The 13,361-nt window shown below is 40.6% G+C and overlaps 1 protein-coding gene across 1 annotated transcript in view; it reads right to left on the reverse strand.

The window, feature by feature from the left end:
• The window catches only part of VPS13C (vacuolar protein sorting 13 homolog C), a 194,789-nt gene that overhangs the window by 92,076 nt on the left and 89,352 nt on the right, over positions 1–13,361 (reverse strand). The window contains exons 34-40 of the mRNA XM_044979645.1: positions 12,827–12,974; positions 12,050–12,158; positions 11,446–11,579; positions 9,225–9,381; positions 7,388–7,467; positions 3,053–3,112; positions 708–870 (exon numbers count right to left, since the gene is read on the reverse strand). Coding sequence (XP_044835580.1) covers positions 708–870; positions 3,053–3,112; positions 7,388–7,467; positions 9,225–9,381; positions 11,446–11,579; positions 12,050–12,158; positions 12,827–12,974 — 851 coding nt within the window. The remainder of the gene's footprint in view (positions 1–707; positions 871–3,052; positions 3,113–7,387; positions 7,468–9,224; positions 9,382–11,445; positions 11,580–12,049; positions 12,159–12,826; positions 12,975–13,361) is intronic.

Genomic DNA, 13,361 nt, shown 5'->3' on the forward strand with positions numbered 1-13,361 from the left:
AGGAAATGTGGTTTAGGATTCCCCTTATAAACTGTGTTTCCATATAGTCTGAAAGTTGGCAAAAACACAGTGAAATTTGGTTGATTTCAAAAGATGCAAGCATTCATATGGAAATATCATATTAGGCAGCAAGAGGAGGTTGTGGCACATACACTTATTAAGTACCACACTTAGGTATGTTTCACTACTGTAATGTGTAGTGAGTTTTGATGAGTCATAGTTCAGGTAAAGTTATCCAAGAGGCTAATAGGGGAGAAGTGGGAGTGTGCAATGATCATATCTAACCTCACTAATTCATAATAATGAAATAGCTTAACCACTGATAAAGCCAAGTTTGTTTATTTTAGACTTTTGTTAGATGTGAATGTCAGGCAAACTAATCAGTCAAAATAATTGTCTATAAAAATTAATTCACTATTTAGGAAAATACCTAATGCTAGTAGTATTTGTGCAACATGAAGGTGTTTAGCAATCACCAAAAAGAAGAATATCCTTAGAAATTCATCTTACGTGATTTTTGTTCAAACAGATATTTAGCATTGTGAGTTACTATTGTCTTTTTCCACGTACAACTGGGTGTGTGACTAATGTGTTGCCAGAAGAACTGCAACAGAGTTCTGTGTTGCTTGCAAACAATGTTGATTAACAGCAGCTGGAATGCTACGGAACCACAAATAAAAGATATGCAATTTCTAATATCACCATACCTGCTTTGAGAACAGCACTTTTTTGTTCCTCTTTTTGAGGTTTTGGGTCAAATTCCTTATCAGAGCTGGTAAGGCCACCTGATGGAACACTGTATGTGACAAAGTTCATGATGGAAAGTAAGGCTTCTGTGTGGAGTACTAGATCCAAAGATGAAAAGGACACCTAACATGGTATGAGAGAGAAAAATGGTAATATTAACTGAAACGTATCATATTGGTATGTTATGTGTTTGTATGACTAATTAAAAATCATCACCACCGAGATGTAGAGAAAATTACTTACTCGCTACTCATGTAATCCTACATTTTTGACCAACACAGCATTGCATAGCAATAGAGAAGAAAGGCGCCAAAATGCTGTCACTTGAAAGCTTAGAATGATACAAGATGATCCTACAAGGACATTATACCACATTCTGTGCCACATATAAAATCTGCTATTTCATGTGAATCTGCATTTTTAACTAGTGCTACTTAGGTGAATATAATATACAGTATTAATATTACTTTATACTGCTTAATCCTTCTCCATGTCACAGCTCAGGATCAGAAAGCACTGCATGTTTAACTATGGTTCTAAAAAAGCCAACAAAGAACACACAGTTGTTTCTGTCTAGAGCCCCTACTACAGCTAGGTGAAGTTCTGGGATAATAAAAGGCTTCAAACAATGCATCCACAATAGAGGGTGAGCTATAGCGGTTGTCACTAAAATCTATACCATTAAAATATGACAGAATGTAAGCTAGCATGGTACTGCCTTGTTCTGTAGTAACTTTTGGCAAATATTTATTTTAATAACAACCATGGTCCCTCTGGCCTTCCCTCCTCATCTCTGAAGTGCATACCATATATACTTGATCATAAGCTGGTTCATTTATAAGCCGACCTCCCCAAGATGGATACGTGAAAATGGAAAATTTTTATAACCCGTTCATAAGCCGACCCTATAATTCAGGGGTCAGCAAACTGACTCCCAGGCCATCAGGATAAGCCGCTGGTGGGCCGAGATGGTTTATCTCAAGCATCCACAGCCACGGAGGTAAACTTAAGTAAACAAAGTGTCCTGGTGCGCCAGCTGCTTACCCTGACGGGCCGGGACAGCAACTGGTGGGAAAAATTTTTGGCGGGGGGGAGAAGCTGGGAGTCAGGGGAGTAACCCCTGTGACCACCCCCCATATGACCCCTAGCCCAGGACCCCCACACTCTCCCCATCTCATCCCTTCCCACCTTAACTAGGGAGGGCCAGGGGACGATGTCTCTGACCTAGCTGGAGCTGCTCCAGCAGGCTGGGTAGTGCAACCCCAGCCTGCTCCGGCGGGCCAGATCGGGCGGCATGGCCACAGTGTGTTCCAGGAGGCCGGGCGGTGCAGCCACAGCCTGCTCGGGGGGGGGCCGAACGGCACAGCTGCAGCCTGCCAGCCTCGGAGCTGCAGCTGCTTCGGAGGCTGGGGGGGGAGAGCAGCGTGGCCAGAAGCAGACAGACACTGGCCCCGCCTCTTCCCTTCTGTCTCTGCTGGCTGTGCTGCCTCTCCTTGCTCCCTCTGTTGGGGCACCTCTCTCGCTCTATATCCATTCATAAGCCAACCCCCTTCTCTGGTGCTTCCCTTTTTTACTAAAAAAATTTGGCTTATGAACAAGTATATATGGTATTTCATCACTTAAATGAGGTTCAAAAGGTGAGTTGCCCCTGCAAGGAAGCAAGTAGTCTTCTATACAACATCTGCACTGGAGCTGCTCACTATTGTCCATGTGATCTGAGTTGTGTACAGAGCTGGCTTGCTTGCTTCAAAAGGATACTGAAAGCCGGTGGGGAAAATAGAGCTGAGCTAGCTCACCTAGGGTGCAGTCTATCCACCAAGGAAATATTGTGAAGAACTCTTCCTCCGATCAAAGAGTAGCATCTCTGACACCTGGGACAGTACAGTGCTAGAGCCTGGTCGGCTCACATAATTTAAAAGCCACCCAGGGCATTTATATAGCACAACTGTTCCTCCTCACTCTGGTTCTAAGAGCTTTTACTTTTCTACCATAAATATGTTTCCATTTGATATATTAACAAGTTTACTACTCTAGCATACAACACCTCCTCACTTTTAACAAATCACATCCCACAAAAACTATTGTCAGAGATTGGCAGTCACTTAGCTAAGAACAGATTAAAAATTCATCAGTTCTCATTTAAAAATGAATAATCAATTCTAGACACATCATTTTTCAAGTTACCTTAAAACCAAGTGTACATTTTTTTTAAAAACATATTTTTAGTTAAATCTTTCAAAATAATTACATATTAACATAGGAGCTCATCTTAAAAGATTGCTCAAGTCTACATGCTTATACTTACATTGACAGCTTGCTTGGTATTTTTGTAAGTAGTAGTAAACTCTGGTCCATCTGCATCAGCCTATGAAAAAAGAGTCAAGACTGAAACACACAGTAACAATATCTGTATTTTAATAGATGAAGTACAAAGTTAAAACTGAAATAAGATGCCAATTTTTAACTATGAGAATAATTAATAAAAGAAAAAGATTACAAGGATGTAATCAACTCTCCATCTCTCAGAGACCTTAAAATTAAGACTGGATGGCTTTCTAAACAATTCCTACTTTGCCAACATAAGTTAATGGGGTCTATGTGCAAATTTACTGGGTGAAATTCTATAGTGTATCTTAATTAGGGGGTTGGAATAAGCAATTATAATAGCCCATCTTGCCTTCAAATCTACATCGACAAACCACCTGACGGCCATTTTGAAAATACCATAATAAGCTCTCAAAACTGGAGACTCTCATACAAAACCAACCTTCCACACAAACTTCCATGTGGCTGGACTTTACAAAAACAAGACAAGCCATTTATAACGCACACTTTACTTCTCTACAGAGGAAAAAGGACAGTAAACTAATCTAAACTCCTACATATCACAGGAGGCTACAACACTGGTATCCTTAACTCACCCAACAATATTGTTAATCTATCCAACCACACACACAGCCCGGCAGAAGAGTCTGTCCTATCTTGGGGACTCTCTTTCTGCCTCACCACCCCTACACACGATACAGTTTTGCAATGATCTGAAAGCCTACTTTTGCCGTCTCCGACTCAAGGAATATTATCAACACACCACTGAACAGAGCACTGGCCGACAGGAACCCTCCTACCAACACTACAAGAAGAAGAATTCTGCGTGGACTCATCCCGATGGTTGAAATCACAGACTGGATTTCTACACAGAGTGCTTCTGCAGATGTCCACAGTTTCAGCCTGTGCACGAACAGCATCACTTGCCCCATAACCTCAGCTGTACAGAACGCATGCAACACCATCCACAGGCTCAGAAAAAATTCTGGAGATTATAATCAAAGGGGCTGACAAAGGAGGTGCTGCAGTCATCATGAACAGGTTGGATTATGAACAGGAGGGCTGCCAGACAACTCTCCAGTACCACATTCTACAGGCCACTATCCTCCGATCTCACTGAGGAGCACCAAAAGAACCACACACCATCTGCTCAAGAAACTCCCTGCTACAGCACGAGAACAAATCTACACAGACACACCCCTAGAGCCCAGACTAGGGGTATTCTATCTGCTACCCAAGAGCCATAAACCTGGACATCCTGGAGGCCCCATCATCTCAGGCATTGGCACCTCTTACAGTAGGATTATCTGGCTATTATCTCTCCTCAGACCCTATGCTGCCAGCACTCCTAGCTATCTTCAAGACCCTACTGTGGAAACTACAATGCATTGGTGATCTTCCTGAAAACACCATCCTGGCCACCATGGGTGTAGAAGCTCTTTACACCAATATTCCACATGAGGATGGACTACAAGCTGTCAGGAACAGTATCCTTGATGAGGCCGTGGCACACCTGGTGGCTGAGCTTTGTGACTTTGTCCTCACTCACAACCATTTCAGATTTGGGAAGAATTTATATCATTCAAGACAGTGGCACTGCTATGGGTACCCACATAGCCCCACAGTATGCCAACATTTTTATGGCTGACTTAGAAGAACACTTCCTCAGCTCTCGCCCCCTAATGCCCCTTCTCTACTTATGCTACATTGATGACATCTTCATCATATGGACCCATGGGAAGGAGGCCCTTGAAGAATTCCACCTGGATTTCAACAATTTCCGTCCCACCATCAAACTCAGCCTGGACCAGTCCACACAAGAGATCCACTTCCTGGACACTACAGTGCAAAGAAGTGATGGTCACAAACACCACCCTATACCGGAAACCTACTGACCACTATATTTACTGACATGCCTCCAGCTTTCATCCAGACCACATCACATGATCCATTGTCTACAGCCAAGTTCTAAGATACAACTGCATTTGCTCCAATCCCTCAGACAGAGACAAACACCTACAAGATCTCTATCAAGCATTCTTAAAACTACAGCACCCACCTGGGGAATTGAGGAAACAGATTGACAAAGCGAGATGATTACCCAGAAGTCACCTACTACAGGACAGGCCCAACAAGGAAAACAACAGAACACCACTGGCCATCACGTACAGCCCCCAGCTAAAACCTCTCCAGTGCATCATCAATGATCTACAATCCATCCTGGAAAATGATCCCCTACTCTCACAGGCCTTGGGAGGAAGGCCAATCCTCACTTACAAACAGCCCCCCAATCTGAAGCAAATACTCACCAGCAACTACACACACCACACCACAGAAACACTAACCCAGGAACCAACCCCTGACAAACCCCGCTGCCATCTCTATCCCCATATTTACTCTAGTGACACCATCATAAGACCCAACCACACCAGCCACACTATCAGAGGCTCATTCACCTGCACATCTACTAATGTGATATATGCCATCATGTGCCAGCAATGCCCCTCTGCCATATACATTGGCCAAACAGGACAGTCTCTACGTAAAAGGATAAATTGACACAAATCAGACATCAGGAATGGTAACATACAAAAGCCTGTAGGAGAACATTTCAATCTCCCTGGACACTCAACAACAAATTTAAAAGTAGCCATATTTCAAGAAAAAAAAAAAACTTCAAAAACAGACTTCAAAGAGAAACTGCTGAGCTACAATTCATTTGCAAACCTAACACCATCAGTTTGGGCTTGAATAGGGACTGGGAGTGGTTGGCTCACTACAAAAGCAATTTTCCCTCTCTTGGTATTGACAGCTCCTCATCCATTATTGAGAGTGGACCACATCCACCCTGACTAAATTGGCCTTCAACATTGGTTCTCCGCTTGTAAGGTAACTTCCTTCTCTCATGTGCCAATATATATTTATGCTTGTTTCTATAAATTTTACTCCATGCATCTGAAGTGATTTTTTTTTACCTACTTGAAAGCTTATGCCCAAATAAATCTGTTATGCCTCATTGTTTTTGTGGATACAGACTAACACGGCTACCCCTCTGAACATAATAAGCTTGATCTCTTCTATCTCTTGTTGGTTACAATTATGTACTTCCACATTAAAAAGACAAAGGAATGCACTAAGAGAAAGGAATGCACTAGTGTTAAGCACTACTGGACTGAGATGGGGTCCTGGACTTTATCCCTAATAACCACGTACCTTCTGAAGGATATTCTGTGTTGTACTTTCTCCCTTGTTATAATTAAATCTACATTCATAGCTCACTGCCCCTCTGAGAGGCTGCCTTGTTCAGAGTCCATTCCCCACAATTTGTGAACCCTACTAAGCCAGTACCACTATTAAAGGGGCACCTGCCACACAAATAGATTTGAGCTTTCTTGCAAAGAAGGTTGTTCCTTGTGTGATGAATTGGGGGTTCTGTCTCTACCACTTTTGAATTGTGGACAGTTTTAAGAAATTGTATCATGTAATTATTGTATCATGAAAAGTCTACATGTATTTGAATCCCCTATGAGTTAACAGGGTTCTATTGTGTCTCTGCCAGGCCAGAGACTACAGTGAGTCATCAGCACTCAAGGAACATTTATTTAAAGTAAAGTATCTTGAGACAATGTGATAGCTCAAATCGCAGAAGAAACTGAAGGAAAAGGAGTTTGTAAGTGCAAAGTTAACAGGAGGAAAATAAAAGAAGCAGGAATTTATAAAGGGACTCACGGGCAGGAGCTCAGGGGAGAGAGCCATTTTCCATCAGATTAAGATAAGAGGCTGCTGCAGGCGCAGAGTAGGTAAAGTTGTGGAAGACCCTACCTGATAGAACACAGATGATCCCTGCCCCCAGGACAGGGTGAGCTAGTGAAGGACACTGCATTTAGGATGTTTTACTGTTTTGCACTATCTGTACTCTGCTGTGCTTTCCAAGAGCATAAAGATGCTGGACTGTACAAAGTGTGTGTTAACTGCTTCACAACAGCTGCACATCCCTAAGAGTTAAACTGTAAGACAGAAGTTTCATAATTTTGGAGTCAAGTTTTGTGACAGGGGTATGTTCAACCACTGGGGATTTTGAAGGGTTACTGTTCTGCACCCAGGCTAGGCATCTGGACAATCAGTTCCAACACTTCGAAGGAGGGTGTCAAATAGAAGGTTTGCACCTTGAGAGTGCATCTAGTCACCCCAAAATTGAGGCAGTGGCTAGACTCTCCTCAGACTCCAGAAGTATAATACACCACTGGAAATCCAAAGCAGGGCTTTAAAACTGGTTAAAATAATCCAGAGGTTTCAATAAAGACTATACTAAAACCTTTATGTACTCCATTTTCAGAAGGTGTTCACCAGTCTCATCTGAAGAATTAATAATATGAAGAGGATCTCCTTTTGAGTCTGTAGACAAAAGGGCACATATACATTTATATTACTTCAAATCACACTTTCTCACGTACACATTTTATAAGGAAGCAAGCCCCCATGCAAATGCTTTAACTGTTAATCGACTCAGCTATTGAAAATGAACAAGTAATGGGTCATAATGAAAATAATTATAAGTAGTCATTTTCAGTTTAAAGACCACCAATCAAGAGCTATCTAAAGAAAATAAATATTTTATGTAATTTTATCCAAGTAATGGTTTTAGTCATTTTTACACTATGTTAAACACATGAAAAAATTTCAGTTTGGAAAAAATGTGCATCTTCCCACTGCTACTTTTACATAATCATAATGACATCATTGTATACCATTCTTTGTAGCAAAAGTCAGAATCACTACTCAGATATTTCAATTATACATCTAACACTGCAAAAAAAAAGACCAGTAGCAGCAAGTTTCAGAACCCAGATCAATTGTCTCAAGTTCATGCAACAGGACTAAAAATGGTAGCCCAGGCTCTGAAAACTCCATGAGGGAGGAGGGTCCCAGAGTCCGGGCTCCAGCCCAACCCTGAACATCTACACTGTATTTTTAGCTCCGTAGTGTAAGCCCAAGTCAGTTGACCGAGACTCTGAGACTTGCTGCCATATGCTGTTTTTCTGTTGGTTGCTTGTTTTGGTTTTTTTGTGTTTTTCCAATGTAGACACACCCTTAGGAAAAAAAAAAGTCTTCCTTTTGGGCTCAAATCTACTTATGGATTTTTCCTTATTTAAAAACACAATAAAAAATGCTGGAGTTCTCATCTTAACATATATCTATTAATGAGTAGTGCTTTAGCTGGGCATGAAGTCATACAATTAAAATGAAACTTTTTTTAGCATTTGCTTTTGGAAACAGTACAGTTATCAAATATTTATTACACTATATAATATTACGGTTGCACAATTAAATTGACAGTGTGGTTAAGAACAAAACTCAGGTGATAGCTTGAGCTAACAAACACAATAAAGACAGACTCCTGTCATACACAAAACCATCTAGCTCAAATTAAGTGGTGCTTCAAGCTCAAGCTAGCTGGCCTGACAAAGGGTTGAAGCTCCAAAATTGCTAAGGATGCAGCAGCAGCCTGAGTTAAAACTCATTATCTGCTAATCTAATCACTGTATGTACCTCAAGTGCTGGTTTGCAGTGTGGTTGCTCTCACTGGAGCTGTTACTCCATTTGAACTAGCTTAAGTGTACTAACTCAAGCTAACTTTTACACCAAAAACAAGCCCTTAGACCAGTGGTCACCAACCTTTTCATCTGGTGGGCGCCAGACAAAGGACCGTGGCAGCGGTGGAGCATCCGCCAAAATGCCACCGAATTTCTGTGGCATTTCGGCGGCAACGCCTCTCAATGACGTCGCTTGTCGGCGGCAAGTAACATCATCGAGAGGCGTCGCCACCAAACTTCTGTGGCCTTTCAGCGGCGACGCCTTTGAATGACGCCACTTGCTGCCGACAAGCAACGTCGTCGAGAGGCATCACCGCCGAAACGCCGCAGAAATTCGGCGGATGCTCCACCACCAGCCAGGATGCGGGTGCATTTAGGGGACCCCTGCCTTAGACCATTAAAGAATGACTTATTGCAACATTACCACCTAAGGACGTCACAAAGTTAATGTTGCTGTAGAAATTCATTTCTGCACTTCTAAAATTTTTAACTGTACAACCTTACTGCTATAACGTTTGGGTACTATATACACAAAGCGTCAAGTTACAATGCACTTACCAGTAAATTCAAGGCACTTCAAAGTAATTTTATTCAGATAAGCTGTTGCAGTCATATCGTGGTTTCCAATTCTGGTTTCACTTCCAAGCTGCAGCACAGTTAGAATATGTAAGGGATGCCCCTCCTTCTGCACCTGTCTCATCAAGGCTACCACAACCTAGGGGGGGATAAATTAAGGTTATATTCCAATAAAGTATTCACTGGTTATAGCAGGCAATTATAATGTCCATAACTCTACAATAACTCAGCAATGACAGCATTGACACATTGTTTATTTACCTCACACATGCCTGTATCTATGCTTTTTCCATATGTATGTACTGTTCTCCCAATTCCACTCAGCCAAGCCACTATATCTGTAAAATCCCTCCAGAAAAATCTTCACTTACAATCTATAGCAATGGTATGAAAAGGGAAAAAGGTTCTTTTTCTCTAGCTTTTTCAGTACCTCCCGGTCTTATCTAGATCAATTTTATATTATAAACTCTTTAGTGTAAGACTTTGTTCAGTGCTGTACACAAAACAAGCAACTAAACACTTAGAAAAATACTAAGTTGCCCTCTCCGGGGCCAAGGAGGGGGGAACTGATACTAATGTGAATGATGTGCTATTTTAGATGAGTAATGTATCTAAATCCTCAAGTGAATGAACAGAATGTGCAAGTAAATAACTGTTCTTCCAGTTAGAATCAAAACGATTAAAAAATAACCTCAACACCACCATCAATGTACCCCATCTCGGTACTTACTCCTCAACTAGCGCGACCAGACAGCAAATGTGAAAAATCGGGACAGGAGGTGGGGGGTAATAGGTGCCTATATAAGAAAAAGACCCAAAAATCAGGACTGTCCCTATAAAATCGGGACATCTGGGCACCCTACCCTCAAACATCTTATGATCTGAGCTAAGGGGAAAAGCCACCATGAGTCCAGATCAAGAGCACAGCAATTTTAAGTAAGAGATTGATGTGGTAGTAGAAAGCACTGCAGGATGCAGTTAGTTTAATGGAATTAGATGAGAAATAATACAGTGCTTGTTAGAATATTATGAGGAAACCATTCCAGGTAGAGGGGCAGCATGATAAGAGGCATGAAGACAAGAAAGCACAAGAATTATAGTGAGTCAAAAATATTCGGAGGGACATACAACCTTATAATCAAAACGACAATGTTTTAAATGAGATATCTCCTATTCCCAAACACAATCATGAGTTAAGACCCAGATTCTATCCCCAGTTCTGGCCATTTTGCAGCATGAAGCTCAGAGAGATCTAATCCATCCCTTACTGAAGAAGTGAGAGTATCCCCGGCACAGGGGAAAATCTCAAATGGTGTAAAGCAGACCAGCTTGATCCTATGGCAACTGTCCCCCAAACCCTGTCATGGGCATCTGCATTCTTCCAATTCTCAGCTAGCGTATATCCACACAGTGGCCAGATCTAAGGGGATCAAGTTAATACAGCCGTTAGTGTGATCCAATTTACAACAGAACTGGGGCCACAGCCAGAACATTTCATATTCAGACAGTCTTTTGGAAAACAAAGTGGGTTCATAATACAGATCAGGCACCTGATTACAGCTCCTGGATTGCCCCCACCCTCTCAGAAAAGGAGAAAAATTGGGCCAGTGTGTACATTATGAATCAGAGCATGTAATTAAGTCTGACTGAATGAAAAACTTAGAGGCTCTTTTCTCTTTGAGGATGAGAATTTTTATTTTCCATTTTGTAACTTCTAAAAACCAGTGATTCTAGGGACTATTTTGGATACCACAAGATTTCTTTGCTGGAATCCAAGGTTTTGCTTTGTTTCATTTTATTTGGACTGACACATAACATTCTGATATTGCTAAAGGTCAAAAGCAGAAGGTTGCCAGTATTTACATTTGACTTAGGTCCATTTAAAATTACCTAGGGAAGTTCTTCTTTTCTCTAGCAGCATCCATCTCTTACCAACATTTCTTCACTGGCTGAGCATGTAACAGACGGGTAACTAAAAACTGCTGTGGGGGAAAAAGGTGCTACACTGGGGACCAGGAAGCTGGCATTGAGTTGAGTGAACTCCACCCACTAGTGATATCCTTAACCAAGGGCAATCTGATTATCCTGCTGAACTAGCATAATGGTTACTCTGTCCTGGTTGGTGCAAAGCGGCCACAGAGGGATAAAAAACCTGGTCCTCCCAGTCAGCCACAAGCAAGATATTGTACAGTTAAATATATACCTCTTTGATTTCAAAATTAAGGAGCATGTTGGTTACATCGTCATGTAATGCTACTTTTGTTGAACCAGGTAAGCTTTCTCCTGAAGTACTCTCATTCTGTGTTGACAGAGGTATCTCAGTTCCTTTAATTTTTCCTGCCATTTTTAATGATTTGTTAATTTCATTCAAAAAAGTGTTACTACAATTCATTTCATACAAGAAAACACATTCTATGCATTTTATATAAAGATTTTTAGTGAAAATGTACAAAATTTCTTTCAACTCAGCCTTTCAGTAAAGAATGGAAGAAGGAAGCACTGTTGATTACAAACACTCACAATATGACAATATTGGCTAACTCCACATATATTTTTAGTTAATAACATTTCTCATTTTTACTTCCAATATTTTCACTTTCAAATATATGTTTAAGTATGAGCAATGTCAGCACACATACATAAGACAAGAAAGCAAGAGAACAAACAATTGTGTAGTAAAAATTAGGGACAGACTTAGAGAATTACACTTGCTTTTCATTTACATTTAACTGTTCACTTTCACTGAAAATTTAATGAAGACTAACACCCATTTGAAACTGAAGACTGCAGAAGAAAAAGTCTCTTACCTTCCTCTTGCACTACTGGTTTTGCTTTATTTAACATTTCATCTGCTTCACCAAGGTTTTCTGTCAATACTTTAAGCAGAACATTCAAATCCTCTTGACTTAAAATAATCTGCAATGTAACAGCTTAATGTTTTTAAGAATGAATTGTATATCTGTTCGTTCTACTGTTCAACTATATCAGCAAAGCAGCTCTTTATGGCAGGAATACATTACTCTAACTATCACGTCTCACTCAACAGTACCACTCAAAAGAATCAACCACCACAATGATATGGCTTTCATAAATGCAGCCCTATATGTGACCATCCAAAAAATGCAAAACAACAAAAAACAACACACAAGTTACCGGGTGAAGACTTTTTAGGACTGTGAAAAGGAATCTGACTATCGACAGTGGAATTCAGTCTTATTTACAACATGTTCTTTCTAAAAGATGGCTATGAGATGTAAACTCATCTGATTTTCTTTTTACACAAATGTATATATGTTCTTGATCACAGTGTATTTTCTTTAACAGTTTAAAAACATCATTTTAGTTCAATATTCTTGTGCAGTAAAAAAGTTTTTTTTTTGTTTTTTTTTTTTTTTTTTAAATTCCAACTAAACCTAACACAACACGATGAGTCTCTTCTCGGTCCTAATAAACCTGCATAGACTTAGCCAACCTGTAGCTTTTTTTTTAAACAAAGAATATTCATGAAATTATTAACAATGTAAAGGTTCACACAATTAACACAACACAATCAGAAAGTAGTGTGTTTAAAGAAAAATACTTACACTCATTGTGTCAAGATGCCCTTTGATTTCCAACATCGGAATTTTGTGATACCAAGTTGCAGCTAGATTTCGATTCACAGACAGATTCAGATTAATAGGATGAAGTATCTGAATGTCAGGCTGTGAAAAACCAGGCTGTACAATTGTCCTAGTAAAGAAACAACCAATAAAAATATAAAACAAACCATATGTTAAGAACATAAGAATGGCCGTACTGGGTCAGACAAAAAGTCCATCCAGCCCAGTATCCTGTCTACTGAAAGTGGCCAATGCCAGGTGCCCCAGAGGGAGTGAACCTAACAGGTAATGGTCAAGTGATCTCTCTCCTGCCATCCATAACCACTCTCTGACAAACAGAGGCTAGGGACACCATTCCTTACCCATCCTGGCTAAAAGCCATTAATGGACTTAACCTCCATGAATTTATCCAGTTCTCTATTAAACCCTGTTATAGTCCTAGCCTTCACAACCTCCTCAAGCAAGGAGTTCCACAAGTTGACTGTGCGCTGTGTGAAAAAGAACTTCCTTTCATTTG

Source organism: Mauremys mutica, chromosome 11, assembly GCF_020497125.1.
Source record: "Mauremys mutica isolate MM-2020 ecotype Southern chromosome 11, ASM2049712v1, whole genome shotgun sequence".
Classification (NCBI taxonomy): domain Eukaryota; kingdom Metazoa; phylum Chordata; order Testudines; family Geoemydidae; genus Mauremys; species Mauremys mutica.